This window comes from Centruroides sculpturatus, unplaced genomic scaffold, assembly GCF_000671375.1.
Source record: "Centruroides sculpturatus isolate CEXI.00-Female unplaced genomic scaffold, Cexi_2.0 scaffold1825, whole genome shotgun sequence".
NCBI classification, from domain to species: Eukaryota; Metazoa; Arthropoda; class Arachnida; order Scorpiones; family Buthidae; genus Centruroides; species Centruroides sculpturatus.
Genome location: NW_019386152.1, coordinates 27,056 through 53,129, shown reverse-complemented (window position 1 = coordinate 53,129; position 26,074 = coordinate 27,056). Strand labels below are relative to the sequence as shown.

General features: G+C 27.1%; 1 protein-coding gene across 1 annotated transcript in view; it reads right to left on the bottom strand.

The window, feature by feature from the left end:
• Positions 1–26,074, bottom strand: part of LOC111613828 (AP-3 complex subunit delta-1-like) — a 115,976-nt gene that overhangs the window by 65,333 nt on the left and 24,569 nt on the right. The window contains exons 2-6 of the mRNA XM_023355179.1: positions 22,144–22,224; positions 17,012–17,092; positions 14,213–14,320; positions 13,452–13,581; positions 9,066–9,205 (exon numbers count right to left, since the gene is read on the bottom strand). Of these exons, the coding sequence (XP_023210947.1) occupies positions 9,066–9,205; positions 13,452–13,581; positions 14,213–14,320; positions 17,012–17,092; positions 22,144–22,218 (534 nt within the window). The 5' untranslated portion in view covers positions 22,219–22,224. The remainder of the gene's footprint in view (positions 1–9,065; positions 9,206–13,451; positions 13,582–14,212; positions 14,321–17,011; positions 17,093–22,143; positions 22,225–26,074) is intronic.

Here is a 26,074-nt window from a genome sequence, read left to right as displayed (position 1 = left end):
AAGACTATTCCTGTCAATGAAAATTAATTAACGAGAAAAGCTGAATATTTCAGACAAAAACAAAGATGTACCAAATTTAGTGCAAGCAGCAGATGGCTGGAAAAATTCAATAAGGTGCATGGAATAGTTTTCAATTTTAGACTAGAAAAATCATTCAAAACTAGCTGTTTGCACACACTTATCTAAAAATGAGATCATTACTGAAGTAAAGCACTAAGTGCTAAAAAAACAAGCAATGAAGATAATGAAATAAATCCTGTCAAGGACAAATATCCTGTTCTCTCTACATGTAGGTCAAAAAGCTTTCTAGGAACTACACCATTCATGAAACAAGATGCTTTTGAGGCAATCAACCACATTAAAATCATCATTGAGAAAGAATCAATGAAATGTCAACAAACTAATGTAATAAAATTTTCTGACTAATAATGTCAATGTTTTGTTATTTTGTACATATTCATATCTAAAAAAACAATACATAATGTATTTAAGTCTAACTATATTATTTATATTGTGATGTTTATGATCTCGTTAATCCGGCATTCCTCACGGTAAAATTTGTAACAAGGTAGGGTGATGAAAGTATGAAAATATGTAGAGTGAGTGTGGCACTCACCCTACATATTTTCATATTCTTAATGATTTGTCTTGAAAAATTTTACTAAGATCAGGAAGTTTTGTTATGAATACACATTTTTACGTTTGCCTTACTTTTCTTCAGTTAGAATACATTCGATACATAAACATAAAACTGATATCTAATCAGATCAATAAAAACAGAAATATGATATATGAAATTATTCTTAAACTTAATTATAATTTCTACTTAAGTTCTGAATGTATTTAGTCTGGATTTTTAAAACTGCACTGTTTGCAAATTGTTATGTGGTATCTGTAGATTGGTGCAATAAGCTATATGTAACAATCTTAGATATTGTTTTCCTATTCTTCTTTTTTAGGCAATAAGCATACTTTTCTCTTGATACTGATGATGCTTGTAGAGGATCTGTTTTTTCTCAACACTTCCAGGATTTTCATATGAAGATCTTCATGTTCATTATCACAAGGAAGGAGCCTACATTTCTTCCTCAGACTCATCAAACCATTTCAAAAACTTTTTATCATGTTTTATAATAGTATGTATATACAATATTGATTTGCAATTAAAATCTGTATCACTTTGAATACAGGAAAAAAGAGACACAGAATTACTCACAGGTAAGCACCATGCTAACTTGTCCAACATGACTGAAACAAAGATGACACTGAAAGCATTAGCAATTCCAGTATTATTTCTGATTCCAGTATCTCAAAGGAGATACTAAAAAAAAAAAAAAAGTAAACAAGAGTTTGACCACAGAACTTCCAAGAAGCTCAAGTTACAGTTATTTTGAAACAAAAGTCCCTCAAGTAACAATGAGTTAAAATAATAATAGTTTCCATAACTCAAAATTTTTCTGTCCCTTCCATTTTGAGTTGTTCAGAATCTACTATAAATGTAAAATATAAAGAATTGTCTTTAAAAAAATTCAAATACTTGTTTAATGGTTTCAGAAATACAAGTAAATAGCAAAACTTTTAAATCATCACTATAAAAAAAAAATTAATACAAAATAAATTTTGTAATAAATTAAACAAAAAATAGATAAAATACAATATATACAAGAAATACTGTATATAAAAAAAAAATTAGTTAAAAATAATTTTATAGTATATTTAATTTGTTCTTATTTCTTGGCACATAGAAGTTATTTTTTTTAATTAAGACATGAATATATTTCTAATAATACATTAATTCAGAATCCCCCATAAAACTAACAGTTTGACCTAGATCATAACTAATTCTCTGTTCAGGCCTAGATCAAACTGAAATTAAGTAATTTAAAAATATTTCCATAAAACTTCACTCTTTTATAATAATTTTAATTAATGTAATTTGTTATTAGCGAGATTCTGGCCAATGTTTTCATCGTGAAAACATATACATCAGACGTTCAGCGCCACATTTCTGTAAACCTAGATGTTTGACAATGGCATTTGGAACATTGAGCATGATTCCACTGATGTTCCAAATGCCATTGTCAAACTTCTAGGCTTACAGGAAGGCAACGCTGAACATCCGACGTACATGTTTTTGCGATGAAAACGTTGGCCGCAACCTCTCTATTAAATATTTTTCAATATATTTCATTATAAAACATAATAATCTAAAAGTAATTCAAGTTATTTAATATTTATTGTATTTTAACAGATATTCTTTAGTCACAAACTGCTTGGTAATAAATTTAATTAATTCTGAAAATTATTGGGTGTTTTCAGGTAATTTGTTGATTTTCAATTTCTTTAAAATAGATTTATTTTTTTTTTATAAATTACTGAAATATTTAATTTTTTCCATTCTACTTTTGAAATAAAAATGTCAAAATCTTCCAAAAAAGATTTTTCAAATAAACAGAGCATTTTTTACAAAATTTATTACATTTCTCAAAACAAAATAATGATAATATAATCAAAACTTAAATCTATAAATTTGTTAAAATTTTTATATTTATAGCAAGCTCTAAAAAAATGCTAGTTTTTATTTATAAATGACAATACTTAAAAATAATATAAACCTTTCTTTATCCTAAGACCTTTTGATTTCACAGATATTTTCAAAGAATATAAGAAATAAAACAAGCATATTAAAATAGAAAGAAAAATAATTGGGTAGTTTTCTATGAAACAAAGTTTATTGCTCATGCATGCATGGAGCACATTTTCATTTATAACCAAAAGGTCAAAGTCAAATAAAATTAGCAAAGACAAAATCAAGAGACCAAAATAATTTTATTTCAGGATTTTTGAGTTTATATTAACTAAATTGTTAAAATAAATAAATAGAATAATCTCTTGAATTTGTATTCACTGATTTAAAATTTTTAATGTAATGTCTTTTTAGAAAATACTTAAATCAATATTTTGAATACTATAAATGATATAAGCAATTATATAAAATTTATTTTAAAAAATAAAACAAACAAAACTCAAACCATCATCACTATAAAAAGTATTTCAAAAGCTTCATCACACCAATAAAAGTTTATTGTGTATGCCAGTTATCTCCTACATCATTATACAATCAACAATGTAAGTAAATTTATTAATATGTCAAAACATTATTATTATTGTTATTATTTTGTTGGATGTAGTGGGTTATACTCAGTTGACAGCTATTGCTGTGTACTATGCCAGACCAGAGTCAAGGCATAACAACCAAAACAAGACAAAAATTAAATAAGTGTGTCAGTATTCGGGAATTTCCTAACAATATCACATGTATTCAATATAGTGACCTTCTGTAGTGTGATGTATGTATTTCTATTCAATTGTAATGTTCCCAGCTTTTTGTGTAGTGTGTATGGTATCACACTTGTAGAGGAGAGAACAACAGGTACAGTACAATAAGCACCTTATTCCCATCCTCAACAGATGCCTTATTTCCTGGGCGAGTTCCGTGTTCCTGCTAATTTTTTCAGTGCATGTATTTTGTATATTGTGAATGTTTGTAATGGTTATGTCTATAATGTATGTGATTTTATTGTGTTTGTCAATGAGTGTGATGTCTGGTCTGTTGTGGTAAATTGTTTTATCTGTGATTAAGGCTCTGTTGTAGTACATTTTGTGTGTGGTCTTCCAATATTTCTGCTTATGAAATGTATTAATATTAGTGGTTTGTGAATGTCTAATAATTTGTTTGCCCTTGCTATACTATATTTGCTACTTGATTATGTCTATGTAAATAATCTGTCTGTGCTAAGATCTTGCAATCAGAAGTGGTGTGTTATATAGTTTCTGGCATAATGTGACATTTTCTGCATGTGTGATTTGTGATTGTTATATATCTTTGGTATGTGTTTTCCGTAGTTTTTAGTATTTATGACCTGATCTTGTATGGCAATCATGAACCCTTCCGTTTCCCCAAAGAGGCATCCCCAAACTAACCAGCTGTGTGATGCAGTTTTGACAACTTATTATTTTAACTTCATATCAATTTATGTCTGATTAAATCACAATTGTTTATTGTGATATGCTAGAGTTATGTTTAAGGCTTTAATTACTCAAATATAAACAATTTTTTTAAAAAAGGACAATCTATATTATAAAACTGCATTGGTCTAACTGCATTAAATGAAAAAAAATCAAAACAAGAAGTACACCAACATATGACTGGTGTGTTTATTTTGATCAATAGTTCAGGCTTTTGGTGCAAGTTTAAATGACATTACATGTTTGAGTAGAAGCAGACTTCTTACAGAAAACAAACTATTAGTTAAAACAAGATGTTAAATAGCATATAAAAAAAATTTTTTAAGACTTAGTAGTGTCAGTTTGATCTTCAATGCCTCATAGAATGTCACTGCATCCAAGTAATTAGATTAATTTTAGCTCCATCTATTTTAAAAAATAGATTTAATATAAAGTAAATTAAATAAACATTTTAAAAAATGTTTATTTAATTTACTTAAGATTATTTTAAATTACATTTTCTTATGTTTTACCATTGATAACAGTTTAATAATTTTTTATTATTATTTACAGTAATTTAATCAATACACATGAAACTAATGTTTACAAAAACATATTATTAATTATAATGCAGATGTAGATACCAAGGATGAAACACTGAAGGGAGTCAAAGACAGAGTTCCCACAAATTATTATAACTTGATTTAAGACGGAAGGGTATGAGCCAAAGTAATATTTATACATTAAATTATATAAGCCTTTTCCAGATAGTTTTGTAAAAAAATCATCAAGTTTACTATCTGCTAAAACCTAACAGCACTGAATGACTTGAAAAACTGTTTGCAGGTAGCAAATATCAAAACTAATCATTTATTTCTACAGATTATGTAATATGAAATCAATTATTATTTTGATATTCACAGGACAAATGGCAAACACATTAAACTTTTATAAAATATGAAAAAAATATATATTAAAATGGTAATATAATGTATTGAAATGTAATTAAAAAATAATTTTCATGGTTTGAATTTTTTTTAAGTCCTAGGAATTCCTGGGACTAAATAAAAGTCTCAAGTCCTGGAAAGCGAATATTAGCTGAGACGCAAACCCTATTTAAAATTATATATTTTGACGACTTTGGCAAATTTGTTTTATAGCTGACATAAAAATAAATTCAAAATACTCATTTACCTGGATCAGGATCTTCAAGCTTTTCTTTTAAACGCGGAAATGCAGGCCGTAGAGCTTCAGGAAACTGAAGAAATATCTTGTACATTAACAGAACTGCTTTTTTTCTCAAATAGGGCTTGGTTGATGTAAGCTAGTTTAAAAAAATATAAAACATTGGCTTAAGATAAAAATTTAATCAAGAAATATCAGAATGTATTCCAGCAATATGATATATCAAAAATGTTTTCAACTTTATAACATTTTTTCATAAAATATTCTTTCAATAATAAATAAAACAGAAATCAATTAATATGAAATTATATTTCNTAGTTCTTTTTATTTTGGATGGAACAAATGTGCTAAAAAGATACATGTAGAACATTCTTGTTTGAATTGTCCTGACTCCATGGTCTGTTAGCATGAATTATACTAGCTTCCCTGTTGTTTAGTTCATTTTCAAACTATTTTTCAAAGAATTTTTTTAACTTATTAGTTAACAATAGTAATCATCATCATGAGTAAAAAATAAACACAAACTACTAATATTCTTTTAAACTAAGCTATTAAACTCTGATTGCTTAAGGTATACAAAGTTGAAAATTAACATGCTTATTATACTAAAAGAAAATTAAATTCAGATGATATACTAGCATATACTGATGATCTTAATTAAAATACCAGTATTCAATGTCTAGAGAGAGATTTGGCCATGCAAAAGCAATCAAATTTGGTATGGCAACATTTCAAAAATGCAAAAGCATTTTCATAAAAAATTAGTACCAAAACTTTTTATTATGGAACTTTTGGAACTGCAGACAACAAAAAGCAATTTCATCTGTGATGATATTTAAAGAGCAGTTATTTGAAGATGTACTGAAAATTTGGCAGCCTTGAAAGACAGTATCATACTGTATGTAAGAAGTATCACAGAGGATCAATTACAGTCAACCATTAAACACACTGCTCATCCACATTTACACCTTTAGAATCACAACCATACTAAGCAGTATTCTCTGTTCAACTGAAGTATCTATATAGCATGATCTATATATTGTACAAATAAAATATTTGTTGCCTGTAGAACCAAAAGTGCCACAGTGGTGAGTTTTGATACTAATTTTTTTTTTTATAAAAATGTCTTATCTCTTCTTGATATAATACAATGTCACTTCACGCCAATGTTTATTATATGATTATAACACTTACATGTTATAATCATATCTCTTCTTAGTGTGCACTCTCATTACATACCCTACTAAAACGTAGTTAAAATCAAAAAATCACATCTAAAATAATACAGTAGAAGCTGTTCTCCAGGTTAAGCCTTAATCCTCTCCCTCTCCCCTGCGGAGGAATTTCAAAAATCCCTTCTCATTTTCATGACATACCCTAACTGTGTACCAAATTTCACCTCTTAAGGTTCAGCAGTTTGCTCTGGGCAATGATGAATCAGTCAGTCAGTCAGTCCATGTAATTTTATATATTTAGATAAAAGGTAAAATGTCTTCAATAAAAATTGCATTAATTTGCTATTAACTCATTATCAACAAAATACTATATGCAGAATCCTGTGTACAGCATTTTTTGTACAATGAGCAAATTAAATAATAGTTATTAAAGTTTCAAGAAATTATTTGTCTGATAATCAAAAATAATAATATTCTTTGATTTAATGTAGAATAAAAAAAATTAAAAATCATAAGACAGTAAGGCAAAATTTTATATTTAAAAAATTAACAAAACAATATATTATGGAGGTAAATGAAATCAGCAAGGAAATCTATTAAAACACTATGCAGCATTTTTGAACAGCTTAATACGAAATTTAAATGTCTGGTATTGGCTTTACATCTTCAACACAATCATCTTTTGAAAATTAAATTACTCAAAAAGATGTGATAAAATAAAATGAGTAGTTTAAATAATATAGCAGACTAAAACAAAATTATCCTAGCATACAAATTAATACATCATTGCTGAAATAAATTTAAAAAATAATAAACAAGCCTTTTAAGAAAAAATATCCAGGGCAGAATGATGCTATCAACATCATATCTGCCATATTATTTTTAAATGTCATATATTCAAAACACAGTGCATTTCTCTTTCACTAAATTTCTGCATGATAAAGTTTTCCACCTCAATATGCTTGGTGCGTTATGAGATGATTGAATTAGAATTTAGGATTTTTTGCACTTTGATTGTTTAATTTGATCTTCAATACTTACAGCAAAATTCCTAGTTTACAACTTGTTAAGAAGCATGCATAACAATTCATTGATTAGATGAAAAGTGTTTTCATCTCAATGAAATTATAATTAAAACACTTTTTTTTGTTTGACAAAAAAATTTCTGGACTACTGACTAAATTTTGTCTTTTCAATAACCTGCATTTCATTACTTATTTGTTTGTAAAAACTTTCTGTGCTGAATTATAAATTTTCGTCTATAAACAAAGAATTCACTATTATCAGGAATTATTATACTGGCTTAACAGACAATACAGAGTTTCACAGAAAACAATTTTTATTTAATATTTAATATACCTGATTGAATTAGAATTTAGGATTTTTTGCACTTTGATTGTTTAATTTCATCTTTATTATTGAAAAGATAAAATTTAGTCAGAGTAGTCCAGAAATTTTTTTTTCAAACAAAAAAAAAGTGTTTTAATTATAATTTCATTGAGATGAAAACACTTTTCATCTAATCAATGAATTGTTATGCATGCTTCTTAACAAGCTGTAAACTAGGAATTTTGCTGTAAGTATTGAAGATCAAATTAAACAATCAACTTTCTGTGCTGAACTTTAGGCAAAATCCAAGCATAATTCAAAAAGCTTTCAGAGCACAAAAATTATTAAATTTAACCAATATATTTAGCCAATCCAATATCTATTTATAGCAAACATAAATTTAAAATAATGTTTTCATACACAAATGGAATTCATTTTTATCAGTGATAAATGTTCATTATACTGAATTTTTATTNTTTATTTTATTAATAATTTTATTTATTTATTAATTATTTAATAAGTATTAATATTATTTATATATAAAATAATTTTATTTATTTGTTTAAAAGAAAAACTATCAGAAACAAGTTACAGAAATGCTTTCAGATTCCAAAATAAAATTAAATTTTCCCATAAAAAACAGGTAAGCAATTTCTGCAATATAATGCAATATATTAAAGAAATGGTGAAATAAACACACAACAGCAGCAAACACACCAAAGACATTAAAATAAAAACTTCTAAAGCATTTTTCACATAGAACATATGACATATACCGAAGCCAAAAAAAGCAATCATTGAATATACATATTGAATGTGACAGTGGCTGAGAAGGAGTTAATATATTTTAAGTATATTTTTTAAAACAAAAAAAAAACTATTTATTATTCTTAAAATTATTTTTGTGAAATTCATTACATCAGAATTTGGCCTGTAATTTTAACTAAACTGAAGACATTTAAGAAATAAGCTGGTATCTATAATATCTATTAATTTAGTTTAATTTTTTATCATGAATTGTTTAACTCTGTCCTAAATATCAGTTTTATAATTTAAGATAATAAGATTAACCATTAATTTTAATAACATTTATAAATTTTTCCAGGATGTGACATCTCATGAGATAATCATAATACTTGCAAATCATCATTCAGTAAAAAAAATATGCTAAAGGGAAAAATACACTAATTTATAATTTAATTATAATTAATATTTTTATGTTCAATTTCCACAGTTTACAATTAATTAATTAATTTTAAAATCTTTAATAACCAATTTTTTGAGATAAAATATTAAAGACTGCATTATGTATATTTCAATAATGTTATACTTTTAACAAAATTTCATATACATTTATAAAAATCTCACCAATTTTATTATTTTTATAAGCATCCAATTATTTGTTGAGCTTGTCATTAATTTAAAGAATACAGGAGCAAGTGATAGATAATTTTTTGGATTCTTTCTTGCAAGTTCACAAATTACATTAACTGCAGCTGATTGTACCCCTGTAAGATAATTGAAATGTATTTATCATAACCTTAGTTTAACATTATTCAAATTATTTATAGTAAAGATATTTAAAATACAGACTAAAAATTCTTATTACTACTATTTAAGAAAAAATTTTAAAAATTTTTATTTTATCATACAATCTTTACAATAAATTCTTTACTATAAAATTTTCTCATTTTGACTTTAAAGATATTATTTTACAAGAATATAGAAAAAGAAATCTGTTTCTGGATTTCAAACTTATTAATTTCGAAATAGGTTTTACTATTACATGATTAAAACATTACAATAAGTCTATAATAATTTAATAAGGTAAAATATTCATAAACTTCAGCTCAAAAACACATATTAAAAAAATAAGCGGAATGACTTTGAAACTATCAAACATGTGTCACATATTCAGGAATAACTTATGAGAAAATACGTGGCAGGGGAGGTCACTAATTGTGATAGTTTCCAAAAAACACATGAACTGAAGAGGACTTGGATCAAATAAACCCCAAGAGTACCTGAGGATGGTTAAAATATGAGTATTCTTCCTCATTCATATACAGTCTGTCCAAGTTCTGTGCAAACAAAGTTTTGATTTTTTCTGTTTGCGCATATGTTGATGAATATGATATTTAAAAAGCAGACGATATCAACATACAAATAATAAAAATTTCATTTTGTATTCAGTTGCTCACACTCTCTTTGTCTAGAACTCCCTTTGTCATTATGTTCGTAAGTCAGATACAAATAGCAAATATAAGTAGTGCGTAGGGGATCCATTCATCCCAGTCGTTAGCAACATAGTGAGGTATAAGGTCAATGAAGGTTTCATTAAATCTTTTGACTATTCCATTACATGCAGGGTGAAATGCTGTCATAAGGAGTCTCTTAATGTGGAGTAGTTCGCATACCTCCTTGAACATTTTAGATATCAGATTTAGAGCATGATCCATAAGAAGTTGAATAGATGTAGAGTGTCTTAAGACAATATTGATGACAAAGGTTTCAGCAAGGTTTTACTATGAATGTTAGGTAAAGACTGCATTAGTGAAGCCTCATAGAAGAGACTTCACTAATGCTCCACCTCAATTATACTTGCCATCTCTGAATCAGTTTATTTAAATAATTATCCTTATCAGCAAGAAACATTCTTAGTGCTCTTTTGCTAGTAAAATGCAGGCATAAATTTAGGGTATGGACACCGAGCATATATCCCTATAATTTATTTACTTATTTATTTTTATTTTTTTGAAAACATAAACCAATCATTTAATATGCTTACAAATACTTTTATATAACTTTATTTCAAACACTTTTTTAACATAATTTTTTTTTTAAATTAGTAATTACTAATTACTAATTAGTCCATGTGGAGATATAGTGATATCTCATACTTTGAACACTCCAGAGTTTGAATGATGCTTTAAAGTTTAAACTACACAAGCAGTGAAAAACTGTACTGGAAGAGTAAATTAAGCTTCTAAACAAAGAATACAATCTCAAATTAACAATAATGTGTTAGATTTTACAACTGTTGTAATTAAATCACATATCTATGTTAAATAATGAGACCTGTTAACACACACAAAACTTTGTTCATACCAATATAACCATGGCATCAGAGAAGTGTATAGAAGCAAGAAAGTCTAATAAGAGGAAGGCTGATGACAGATGAAAAAGAACTTATCACAAAAGTGGTATACATGTGGCATATCTAGCGGCCATGTTTAAAATGCAAAGTCAACGTGTGCAACTAGTAATTGTAATTTTCATTTTATTATATGGTATTTACATATTTTATTTATTGTTTTCATGTTTAATTTATTATCAGGACATATAATTGTGTTATTCTTGCTTTAAATTATGTGCATTTGTTGTATTGGGTTAATTCATTTTCCATTATTTCTAATGACAAAAACTGATTTAGACATCAAACATCTCCCTGGAATGAAATAAATTTAAAGCATAAGGTACCACTGTATATAAACAGCAAAGAAACCATCTTCCTTTGCTTAGGCAGAAAAGGAAAATGGTAAAATAATTATTTATATTATGTCCCTTCTGTCAGTTTTTTCCTGGATCTGCCACTAGTTAAACATAAACATTTTATTTACATTTGATTTATACTAATTTCCATAAATATTTTGTTTTAAATGATTTTTCTTCTTTTTATGTCCATTCACCAAGAATTAGATTTATTTCCAATATTGTACACTCTGTATAGCAAAATATTGTTGTCTGTTGCCTCAGTCAAGTGAGATTTCAGGCAATCAAAGCATAGGTTTCAACATATTCTTAGGTGATCCATGGTTTGGCATACTCCACAATCATATGAATCAGAATCAGTGATATATCTCTGTTTTTTTAAATTTACTTTTTGATCTTCCAACTCCAGTGCAAAAACAGTTTCGAATTTGCCAGGCAGTCCAGTCTGTATCATAACTAAGCAGTAGTTGTTCTTTGGGGTCAGATATTTATGCAGTCTTATCTTTTGATTGTTCACATCAGAGGACAAGGTTTGTCTTTCCTTGTAATTGAGCAAGCATAGTTGCAGTTTTTATATAACGTCTAATTTAAGCTGTTGTTTGGAGCAATATGATCGTAAAGGGAATGCATGGCATTATATAGTTGTTTTATCTGTTCACTGTTTATGATGATTACTTTTTGAATGTTGAGTTGAGCAATACCAGCAATAATGTACTTCTGTTAGTCTTGGTTTCAGGCAATCTATTATACAATGGCAGCTTTCATTCAGAACTTTGTCAATATGTTTGACATAGGTTGGTTGGTTAAAAATTGAGCAAACATATTTAGCAGCAGAGTAGCTTAATGCTAGTCCAGCTTCTCTTAATGTTGGGGACAGGCTCCCTACTTTAACCCTGCCAGCAAAGGATTTTGTTGTGTGTGCTAACTTTTTGTTTAGTTTTCTTCACTTGTTCATTAAATGAAAGTTCCTAGCTAGAGTCACCTCAAGATAAACAGGGTTATTTATATGTTGTAGCTTAGTTCCATTCCAAGTTATCATTAATTCCCTCTTTGCCTCTCATTTTTATGAATGGAAAGCACATACTTGTGTTTTATCAGGATTTTTTTTAAATTGATTTTTTACTTAAATTCAGTTAGATTGTTTAGTTCTGATGTTAATGTTCTGTGTTCTAATATCTCTTCAATATCTTTAAATGTTCTCTTTTGGGTTGCAATTTCAAGATTATCTACACACATGTATCCGTTTGTATTAGGTGTTATTAATCATTAGTGTATACATTGAACAGTGATGAAACAAGAACACTTGTAAAAGTCCATTCTTTGAAATTTAACACCTACTTTTTTCTTACATAGTTCAGCAAAGAATCTCCTATTTGTTCATAATGATCTTATAATGTTTATCAAGTTTTAATTCCTTGTCATTTCATAAATCTTCTTTAGTAAAATATGATGGTTAACTGTGCCATATGCAACTCCAGTTATCAGCCCTCTCTCATAACACTCTTCAATATGTTGAGTAAGATTAAGGATCTGTCCAGTATATGATTTCCCTGGTTGAAAACCTGATTGTTAGGGAATGAGCTTTTGTTTCACTAATTTTTTTGTTGAGCAATTTACAATTAGTCATTCATACAATTTATATAGATGACAAATAAGGGAGATCAGTTTAAAGTTTTTTGGCTGGTGAGCTCTTACTTGAGTTTTAAGATGACAATCACATGTGCTTTGTAGCCTATCTTGGTTATTTTATGGTTTGAGGAGCTATTTTTGTGTTTCTGGGCCAAAATATTTTATTTTTTGGTACGGATATCATCCAATCAGCTAGCTGCTTTCCCATTTCTGAGTGTATTAATGCCTATTATCAATTCATTCATTGTGAATGGTATGCCAAATTGATCTGTAACTGTATTTTATAAATCAGCTTATTAAAGTTATATTTTTATATGCTTAAAATTTTACTTTGCATGCATTGTAGTTTAAAAAAATTAAAACAAAACTTTTTATTTTAATTGAAAACCTGCATACTTTTGCAAAATATATATTAAAATGGTAATATAATGTATTGAAATGTAATTAAAAAATAATTTTCATGGTTTGAATTTTTTTTAAGTCCTAGGAATTCCTGGGACTAAATAAAAGTCTCAAGTCCTGGAAAGCGAATATTAGCTGAGACGCAAACCCTATTTAAAATTATATATTTTGACGACTTTGGCAAATTTGTTTTATAGCTGACATAAAAATAAATTCAAAATACTCATTTACCTGGATCAGGATCTTCAAGCTTTTCTTTTAAACGCGGAAATGCAGGCCGTAGAGCTTCAGGAAACTGAAGAAATATCTTGTACATTAACAGAACTGCTTTTTTTCTCAAATAGGGCTTGGTTGATGTAAGCTAGTTTAAAAAAATATAAAACATTGGCTTAAGATAAAAATTTAATCAAGAAATATCAGAATGTATTCCAGCAATATGATATATCAAAAATGTTTTCAACTTTATAACATTTTTTCATAAAATATTCTTTCAATAATAAATAAAACAGAAATCAATTAATATGAAATTATATTTCATTAGTGTAACAGAAGGAATTTTACAGAGATTAATTAAGTATTTTCAAAACAAAATAATAAAAAATTATTTCTCATATCATAAAACAATGTTATAAATGTTATAACAGTGTTAATAAATGTTATATAACATTCTCCTAAAAAATGTTAAAAGTTAAAAAAAATGGCAAATTTCTTGTTTAAAAACAATTAAAAGTATTAAATTCATTTAATTATAAAATAAAAGTTTTGAAATAAAATATTAAAATGTAAGATATTAAAATTTAATAAACTCCATCAAAAAATTATTGTCTAATTAAAAAGTCATGAATTTCGTTTATATTGCATTACAATAAGTTCAAAATCAGTTATAATTTTAAAAATTATTAAAAAGTTAAAAGTAAAATATTTAAGTAATTTATAAATTACTAAATTTTTATATTTATGGATTTAAATAATATAAAAATCAAAATACTTACCAATGTCATGACATCGTTTGCTAAATCTCTGGCTAAATCTGGAGTTACAAAACAAGATAAACCACTCATAGCAGTTCCTGCATCATACATGTTTTGACTGTTTAGATCCTAAAGAAAATAAAATTTATGCTAACAATTAACAATAAAAATTATCCCTTTGAAGAAATTGTGGTTGAGATTTGGAATTTAAAATAAAAAGTAATTTAATGTGATTTTTTTCCTTAATTGTTGTTAATAAATAAATTAAATTAAATTTTTGCAAGCATCATCATTATAATTATACATAACCATACTTGGACTTCAATAATATGAATAAAAAGTTAATCTGAGGTTACTTAATTTTTAAATTTACTGTCTAAAAGAATGTAAATAGAAAAAAATTATTCCATTTGTAAACGTTTTTTATGCAATTTCAATTAATCTCTGATGAAATTGTAATTGAAAATTTATTACAGTTACAATTTCATCAGAAATCATACAGACTTGTTTAAAAAGTTTACCAATGGGAAGTTTTAAAATAAAGTTCTTGAACAATCTATTAAGTTGTTTTATTTCACATATATGAATATTCCAAAGCCTGATATTTTAATAATATCAGGCTTGTTTTATTTTATTGACTTTGAACAATGAAAGTCAGTTTTTTATTTTTACATGAGCTATTTTGGAGTGCTTACAAATAATTATCATTTCAAACTTAGCTAATAATGATAAATTTATATTATTTCAACCAACCAGTGTCAAGAAACTACATTAAAAGAAATATTTTAAATAATTAATACTATTCAAATAAGTCAAACCAATTAAAACTTAAAATGCAAATAATTTTAAAGTATAGGTTGATATTTACACACACACACACACACACACATGGGTGATCAGATAACGAACACTTTTGTGAAAGATTTTTATATGTTCAAACAATGAACACCTCACAGAACAAACACAAGAAGAAGCGACGTAAAATAATGAATACCGATTGGTCTTCCCTTGTCTTCAGGCAACAATTCATAACTTTTTGGAGCACAGGAGACATCAACATCGACACTCAACCCAATAAACAGGGTGTATCAGAATGATGTTTTAAAAATTTGGGGGATTGTAGAGGATGAAATTTTGAACGTTTTGATATAAGGAACCTATAGCCGGAAATTTGAACTAAAGTGTCTACAGTGGTAGGAAGTGCTTGACCGCCCTTCACTTTGGTAGCTACTCTTCTGTCCATTGATGTCATATTATTACTACAGATGGAAGACTACACACAACTACAGTGGTCTAAGTGAGCCTGTGTACATGACGTTGTGTACTTAGTGCTTGTCGTCCTTCATGTCACCCCTTGCATCCACTGGCGCTGTGCTGTAAACACAACTAGTCAACATGAGTCCCTTGTGTATGCAACACCCGTAGGAACAGTTCATGAGCTTACGGAGTGCATCTTTACAGCATTTAATACCATCAGAGGAGAGCGTGGCATCTTACAGAGGATCGGACAAAACATGGTTCATTGTTCGTTGCACATTATATAACGAAGTTGGTAGTCATCACATTGAACATTTACTCTAAAGTAGTGCAGCCACTGATTCGATGTACAGTTTGATTGTACTCTACTGTTTTGTCAATATAACTTGTCATGAATAATGCATTCTGCTGTTTCATTCAGCATACTGACTGCAAAGTGCAAAGTGCTGTAAAAACTTTATATCACATTTCCAGCTATGGGTTCCTTATATCAAAATATTCAAAATTTCATCCTCTACAATCCCTCAAATATTTAAAACGTCATCCTGATATAACCTGTATACTTACGTACTGACGTTTTAAAAATTTGAAACTCTCCCTTGTAATTCCAGCCTTTTATTTTTCTGAGAGAAATAATTCTTTTATAGTATTTGTGAGATTGTCAGGCAGGCACTCGTTACGTTTGGCATCGGTTTTTATTTTTGAAAGGTGAGAGTATAATAGCAAAGGTAGAGAGAGTGGGCAGAAGATGTCTGACATTGTTGGGCAGTATGGCTTGAACAGGTCTACAGTAGGCCGCAGTTCAATCTTGTTTAGGAAAGATACTGTATAATCAAGAAGACTCAAGCAGCTAAAGGAGTAACAAAAATCACATCAAGAAATAAAGAACATTGAAGAGCTTATAATAGAACCTGAAACGAATCTGATGACAAAAGAATGCCAAGAACTCGTGAATGAATAACACTTAGAAATTCGGCGATATGTTTTCTTCTGAAAAAGAAAATTAATGCCAATATCTGCTATTAAACATCTTTTGAAGAAGCGGGAGGATGTCAGAACAATAGTCTTAGAATGGTATCCAAACCAGGTTGAGGTTAATAGGCTTAGGGATCTCTACAATTACATTGCTATTAATTATTTCTGAAAAATCCTAAAGAAGAGAAAAAAGCAATCAACATTAGACAGATTCTTTAACCCTCACAAATGGAAAAAACATGACTAATAAAAATGCAAGATTGTGTATATATGTATTTTTATTATTACATATAAATAAACGTAGTAAGAAAATGTATATTTTTTATTTTTTGGGGTCTCCAGAATGAATTAATCAAATTCCCAAAAAAACCTACAGTAAATCGATAATCAGTTAACGAACAATTTGAATAGCGAACAAAGTCTTGGAACGGATTATGTGATCACCCACTGTACACACACCCACACACACATGGTATATAATAATAAATAAATCTTATATAATATATATTTATTATTGTATACAAACATTTTATTTTACATTTATAATTAATGTTATTAAGATGTCTATTTTAATTATTACAATCATACTTTTCTTATCATATTTGTAGTTAACATAAGAACATCAGTCTCTTCATAGAAACTCTGAGAAGCAGCAAGATAACCAACTCTCTACATTAAAAATAAAAATAAAATACATAATTGATTACTTCATATATAAAAATTATATTAATTTATATTTAAACTTTTAACAATCAAATATCAAATTTTTGTAGACTATTTTAAGACTATAAATTAATAAATTTATTACATAATTTTCAGTGAAGACTTCTAAAGCAACAGAACAAACTATTTTAATAAATTCCAGATTGACTTGTTCTCTCAATTTATATAAAATTATTTTCATATCTATTTTATATTCAAAACTGAGTCTAACTCTGTAAAATATATGAATTGAGTATAATTTCATAGACAATATAAGATACCTCAAAAACACATAATAAAATTTTAAAATTATGAATTTGAACTCTAAAAATAAACATTTTTTTTTTTAAATAGAAAGCACACTTTTTAACTCAGAATTCTCAAATCTAAAAAAAACAAAATTTTATTATATAAAAAAACTTTTTTATACAGTTTCCAAAATTATCAGAAAAAGTTGGCAGGGACTCTTGCAGGACTTTCCTGGTATTTAAAAAAAAGCAAAAACCTTATTTTAAGGGTAGGGTAATTTCTTAAAAAATCTGTAAAGGAAAGTAATATTTTATGAATAATAATAATAATAATAATATTTGTTTTTATATGCATTTTTTTATGACATATGTTTTATAAAAATTCCTACAAGTAAAGTTTTCATTAAGTGACCCCACTTGAGATCAGTGACGTGCCGTAACATTTGATGATAGGGAAGCAGTGTTTCCATAAATAGCACAAAATAAATTGTAGCTATGTGTCGATTCTGCGTGACACGTCCGAACATGTAAGCTGAACAATAGTGTGGGGGAAGTGAGTAATAAAGAGTTGCCTGGCACTCAAACAAAAGATGAATCAACGAGATTTGAAAATCGTGTAACTCCGGGTTTGTGTAAGTCAGGGTAGCATAAGTCAAAGGTATTACTGTATATAAGACCTTGTTTTTATTATTTTTTTATAAACTAACTCTATTTGGCAATTTTTTCCACAAAGTCATTAATTACTTTATCATAAAAGTCGCTGTTTGTCAATTCCATCAAAGTATTTAAAAGCTCTTTTTCTATTGAAAGCCATGCTAATGACGACAATCTTTCCTCCGACTGAGTATTCCTTGCCAATGTATCAATTCCCTTCATGGATGAAAAACTGCACTGGTAGATGATATCGTAAAAATTAATGATATTAAATCATATAATTCTTTTAATACATCTTTGTTCAGATTATCATTAATTATAATATTTCTTATGTCTAAGAGTGACTTGCCAATATAGTCTGGACATGAATATAAATATTGCAATTCACTATATAATTTAGATAAATCAAAAAAATTCTCCATACAACTAACTTAATTTAAAGAATTAAAACTCACTTGGGAAAATTGTTTTTCATAATATTTAAAATTATTAACATCTAAAAGTGATAAAAATTCTAAAGATTTTATGTCTGAAAATCTGTCAATATAATTATAATTAATATGGCTCTGTAAAGAAACACACATAAAAATAACATTGAATTTTCTTTACTTTTTAAATCTTAAAACAATGCACTTAATCAAATATCTCCTAATCAGTTGCTAATGAATGGAATTAGTTACTAAGTTGGTTTGGCAGGCCTTATTGCATAATGATTCTTAAGGATTTATTTAATATTGGATGATGCACAGGGACATGTAATGTCAAACGTAAGAATATTGCATCGTATAAGAAAATACATGCGTATGAGAAGAATAAATGTGATTCTAAACAGCGGGGAACACAACATGTATAACACGTGCACAATGGATAATGGACAATCGAACTCTCATCGTTCAATTTATTTTAAAATTTTGTGACAGTGTTCCAGAATAAAGAATCCAGCTAGATTACCTGATGAAGAACATGGAAGGTATTCAGAAAATGTTTGTTGCTTCAAATTTTACCTTTTCACACCAGTTAAAGGCTTGAGTAAGTTGAATTTATTATACACACCCTGGTGTGTATAATAAATTCCTGCATGCGAAAGTTCTAAGTTCCCTTTGTGTTCACAAGTAAGGTTTGTCTCTGTATCTCTTCCATATAGAGGCACTTTCATGTATTGCTAAAATTCTACTTTACCATCATTTAAAACTACCTGTTTCTCCATCACTATCACTATGAAGGCTTCTATCTAATGACGGCAGTAATGGAAAAGTCTGGTGTTTATAGCATACTTCTCAGCAAAATATATCATCATACCATAGTTTACATTGGAGCCACTACTAGGTCCCTAAGTATTTCAGCAAACATAAGGGAGAGATAAAAGCAGAGGTTAAGTACTATATTGGTTAGATTAACAGTTTCTGAAAGTTTTATACCAGATTGAAACAGTGTAACAATGTATGTACACCTTCCAACCAATCATCCTATTGGCAGAAACTGTTCTAATTAAAAATAACAGGCTTTGCTGTATGCCACCTCCAAAATTTCAAACAGGTGAAAGCACTTAATTAAATTAAATACAGGTAGCCCTCGGTTTACGCTGCAGTTCTGTTCCTACAAAAGCCAGCATAAATCGAATTGGTATAAAACAAACCAATATTTACAGTGAGGTATAGGGTTAGGTTCTACATAAGTGAAAAATAAGCAAATAATCTTGTTTATTAATACAATGTAATATAAAATACATATAAATTTTTAATTTTTAAAATGTATTTTATCATAAAATAAAGTGAAATTTTTTAATTAAAAATTTTAGTTTCGGATCTCTTACATTTTTCGGAAAAAGTATCCATCTTTAATTGTTTACATTTTTGTTTTCTTTCATTGAGAATTTCAGAATATGGTCGAATGGATGCGATGATGCTTCTTTTTACATTTGCACTTCACTCCCAATTTTTGTCTAACTCACAGAGTTCATCCATCAAACTTTCCATAGTTGAAAGAATACTTTAACCCAACGTAGAGCTACAGGCGAGCAGAGACACTGATTGGTCGACCACCGGTCACCGTGGCGCATGTATAAGGTCAGTTTGAGCGGGAAAATTCAAGGCAGCTAAGGAGAGTAGATATCATCTGGCTAATAAAAAAGTATCGTCTGGCCAACAAGAAGTACATTTGTCTCACTAACGGTAGTTTGTGATTGCTGGAAGTGCTACTGCATCGTAAGGTGTTTTCCTGATAGAACTGATAAGGGATACATTCATTGGCGCTATGGATTCGGACACCATTTATTGCACTATTAAGTTTGATAACGTGACTTGTGGGTACCTAAACATTTAGTGTTTTAATATTAATTTAATGCAAATGTATACATACCCAATAATATTAAAAAGAAAAACTAAATATATTCAATAAAAATCTTTGTTTTAATGAATGTACTGTACAATGTCATGGCTTGGTAAATACGTCAACATTGAAATGAAAATCAGTCTGGCATAGAGAAAATCGGGGAATTACACCAAGAAACGGTGAATTGCATAGCAGCGTTATTGTGAATCAGCGTAAATTGAGCCGGCGTAAAACGAGGGCTACCTGTATTTCATTTTAAAAGTTTGGTATTATTGGTAATGTGAAAATAATTTGTGAAAAATACTAGCCTTAATGAGTTTCAACACCAATTTTACTTATTTTTAAATTAACATGAAAATTAGCACTGCATCTAGCATCAAACTTGAAAAACTTGAATACCAGACAAGTTAATTTCAAGTTTTGATTAAACATTTTTCAAAATAAGAATATTTCTATATTTACTTTTAAAATAAACTAGTATTGAAAAATCTTTTATACATTCAAATCATGGATGTGTTGTTTGTTTGTTTATTTATTTCTTGTTGGATTAATTTTTGTAAAACTGGCAAAAAAAATCATGCAGTATTTGAGGATCTCCTGAGTAAGTCTTGTAGATCCTGGGGTCTGCAGACAGGTTAATAATCAATACCTTAATCAGCCAGGAACAATAACTTATGTTTTCAGTTGCTTTTGGTAATTACAATAATATTCTGTGTATAACCTGCAAAAACTGCTAGAATGCATAACTAGTATCTGCTTTCAAATTGACTTTAAAACACAAATCATATTATACATAGTTATACAGTATGTAAGAAATTACAGTAATCAAAAATATTTTATTTTTAAAGCATTTTATTTGGGGGAATTGCAAAATACCATTTTGTAGAAATTTCATATTAAACATAACTGTTTTGTTTTTTTTTATACTTCTAATTTTTTTAAATATTAGGATTCAACAAAAGTGTGTGTATAACATTATAAATTAACACTTTCATATTTCCAACAAAGTCTGTTTAAATTAGAGATTTTCCTGTATTTTGATGATGTTAATTTATTATAAAGGTTACATTCTAATCATTTATTATTTACTGAAAATGTCTAATGAGCTAAAGAAAGAATAAATAGAAATTTTCAAGAAGTTTAGTATATACAGTATATTGACATTAGTGTATTTCATTGTGAATTATTTACAAATTTAATTACTATCAAAAACAAAGTTACCAATAAAAAAATAAAGCAACTAATGCATAACTAAACATCCAGGTTTTCAAGGAATTTGTTTAAATCCGTAAGTTTTAGAGATTGCATATTATAGATATTGACAACAAAATGATAGTTTCTACATATCTAAATAATTATAGACAATTAAAACTAGTTTCAATTTAAAGAGGAGTTTGTTCACTAAGTTTAAACTATTACCAAACTATTTATAGAGAAAAAATATATATATATACTGAAAATTACATAATAAGTACTATAACCTATTCTTTATGAATATATTGTAAATATATCTTTTATTTAATTCATCTTTTAACCAATAAATTATTCTAAATTCTGCACAATAAAATATAATAAAATATTATATTGAGAGAAATTATCATTTTTAACATATTTTTTAGAATAAACTATTTTATACAAATTATATAACAAACAACATAATCATATATGATTTATAAAATTTTACATTTTTTGTTTATTTGCTCATAAAAATTTATTTCATAATATATTTACATCAATGTTTAATATACTTTAAAAAATTAAAATTCATACTAAAAACATTCTTACCTTAAATGTAAATTTTGTTGAACTCATCACTTCTATAATATTAAAAGCTGCCCATGAGATGTCATAGCCCAGCATTTGCAGCTAAAAAACATGAATAAAATTATAATCAATATTTTATAAAACTTTTTATACTCAAATTCTCAAATGGTATTCATTTGTTTTTGACAAAATTGTCTTTATGTTCTTTCAAAACAAAGTTACAAAATAATGCATAACATTTAACCTATTCAGAAGTGTAAATTTAAATGTTCAATCAAATAAACTATGAGAAGTAATTTCATATTTATTATTAATTACAAGTTATGTCTATCATATCTGATAAATAAATTTCAATATTTTTATTAATATTTAATTTAATAAATATCTACATAATTTTATTGATATATAAGGAAGAAAATTATATCACTTTTATGCCAAGCAATATATACAAGCAAATATAATATTTTAACAACTTTTTTTGTACAAAAACTATTATTTATAGCCAATATTTATTTACACAGTATATATCTGTTCCATCATAATGGGTGATATATATCAATACTATTGACTATCAACACTTTTGTCTCAATATACTCAATACTTGCAATCGATAGTGTTTTTATTTCAATACTATCAATAATTGACAGTTTTCGTGCAATATATCAAATGCAATAATTTCTGCATTTAATTGAGTAAATATGCAGAAATTGATTAGAACACATATACATGAATATAGTTGTTCAGTCTCTTATAACTGGATATAAACATATTCTTATAAGCAGTATGACTAGATTATGAATTATGGTTGCAATCAAATTTGATAAAGACAGTACCCTAAAATAGCCAACTGTAATTATTAAACAGACAAGAAATAGCAAAGTATTAATGTTTTCTTTTATAAAATTCCAAAATCCAACAGTTAAGTTCACATAAAGAAAAATTTATATACAGGTAGTTCCCACTTTATGAGTTCTGTAATATGCTTCTTGTCTAATCTTGTATTCAATTTTAAGAGCTCTATGATGGCTTTTCTTTTCTGCTAGACTTGATGGTGTAATAAGTCTAGTGGAAAAGAAAAGCTGTCATAGAGCTCATAAAATTAAATCACACTTTATGAATTTTTTAACATGGTATATCAAAAAATCTATCTGGACTATAAAAGTTATTACATCAAACATGCTGCCAATCATGCACATTCATGTTTTTCATTCAGCACACTTCCAATTTGCATTGCCAATTTAGGTTATTTCACTAAATTCTAGCCTTTTCTCTCTTGTTACCTAGTAGAAGAATTTTTTAGTGGCTGCATACTTAAACATTGAGGATACCTACAACATATATATTCTCTGTTGTTTTCATTCTGTATTGTAAATAAATCATTGTTTAAGTATTATTTATTGTTTTATTATCCTTTATTTAACATTATTAAAGTTTTCAATGAGGAAAGTTAACTGTCAAGAACAGAAAACATTTATTGCATTTAAATTTTTAACTGATATATGGTAGAAAATCTATCAGTATTTCAATATATCAATACTAAAAATAAAGTTTTGATATTAGGACTATCAATAGGAATGTAGTCAATACTCATATCTCTTATTCCATAAGCTTTAGTTTTACAAAGATGTGCAAACCCATTATTTTGTTTTATTTGATAAAAAGTACAAATCCTTTCTGAGGTGTATAAACCAATTATATTTAATCATATAAATTCACAAAAATTACAAAAAATTTAACAAATCAATCAAAACAAAATAACTTAATAATTAAACTAATTCTGATTAAAATGTGACAAGCTGTGCTTATTAGTTTATTAAACAAAATAAAATAATAATAAACCAATCATTTTAATGTAATTTTCTAAATATAGTCAAATTTTCAAATAAACTGCTTGTAGGAAATGAACTGAACAATAGTTTAAAGAATTTTTTGTAAAAGTTGGGAATTATCTGGATGAATGAATAATCTCTTCAGAGATCATGCTTGAGATGCCCAACATCTGATAAATGCAGTAAATCTAGAAGAAAAAGATCAAAAAGATCAATAGGAAGAAGCAGGAAACAAAATTTATCATATAAAAAATTTTTTAAATGCACCAATAGTAAAAAAAACACAATATACTATAATGATGTTTTATTCTACACCAAAATATCCTTGTGTACATTAATAACAAAATAAAGTGTTATGTAAGCATTTTACATAAAGAAGGTATAGAATTTTTTATTGAAATTGAGAAAAAAAATGTCATGATTGAAATAATAAGCAAAAAGATGAGAAAAAATGCTTAATTCTGGAAACCAAATTAAACTTTTATTGAATAATGGAAACATTACTAAATTAAAATTTTATTTGGTTTTCAGAATTAAGCAATTTTTTGTTTTTTTGTTTTTTTTTTCATCTTTTTGGATATGGTGCTAAATTCAAGCATTATTTTTGTTGATGATAAACATATTTATGCTGAAAATTAGTCAGCAATCTTCACCTGTAATTTTTTTAGTAAAAGTTATTTAACTTTTGATGAACAATTCTAACTGATTTAAATAATCAAAAATTTCATTTCAAATATTTTATTACTGGAAGAAACCATTTCTTAAGGTTTTTGAACATATCAGAAAATTATTATTCAAAATTATCCCCAGATATAGATGTTTCAAATTTCCATAATATTGTACTAATATTGCAGTACAATTCAGATATTGTATTGTATTCATAATGTCTGGTTGACAAGAGTTTCAAAAACAAACTAGCATTTTAACTAATTTTAACATTTAAAAATACTAAAACTAAAATTTTTTAATTCATGCTGCCTGCTTTTAAATGTTTATTATAGGCTATATAAATTAAACTTTGTTAAGTATGAGCATCTTGAAAAGTAAAAAGATGTATTTTCAACATTCCACAGAAAAGTTCACAATTCAGTACTTTCTAATATGAAGTTTACTTGTATCTCGTTTGTTTTTATTTTTTGTAACTTAAAACATTATGATGATTTTCAATGTACAAAATTATTTTAATATTTTTATTATATAAAACAAATAACGAAATTTTCAAAATTAATCATTTCAAGGATGTCACTTATTGCATATTAGAAATTTTACTTTAAATTCAAGAATCACTCAAACAGCATTTTTAGATGTAATTTTGAGTTTGTAATTTTAATATAATAATGCAATTCTAAATATAATACTTCATAATACAGCTTTGATCTCAAATATTAAATTTAAACTTGTTTTGACATTAGTTTGCAGTATACTGTACTACAATATTTCAATAATTACTACATATTATTTACATTTACAATACACATTTCAACATATTATGACATCATTTGATAAATTGAAGTTAATTTTATCTTGTTTTGAGAGCAAATTTGCTATACTTTAATTTCATTTTTGTGCTACTTTAATATCTTTATGTATTATTTTCATCATGTGATAATTTTGAAAATTATTTCCATCTTGTGAATATTAAGAGTTTTTATTTATACCCATTATATGTTTAGCCAGACTAGGACAGTTGAGAAATGGAGTCCAATATATCTTGATTAGACCACTCAAGAAACGTTCTGAAGATCTGATCCAAACTCAAACTGAGACCACTCATAGTAGTAGATATACTGTAAGGTCTCTTTTTATGCAGATTATTTTTATGCGATTTTGAAGTTGTGCGGTTTGTATTTCATCCAAAAATTTCTTGACAAACATACATATAGGCTTGTATAGGAAGCCCGCGTATAGTCTCGAAAAATCGTGGAACGCTCAAAGCTCACTCCATTTGTTCCACTGACATATAACGTTTATGGATGTAAAGGACAGCTAGACCTACCTTAATTGCTTTAGTTCCTAGCAATTTTTGATATAAATGTAATTAAACATAAAAAATACTTAAAACTGAAAAAAAAGGAAAGAAATGCATTAATTTTGAAGAAAAAGCTTCAAAGTTTAACTTCCTT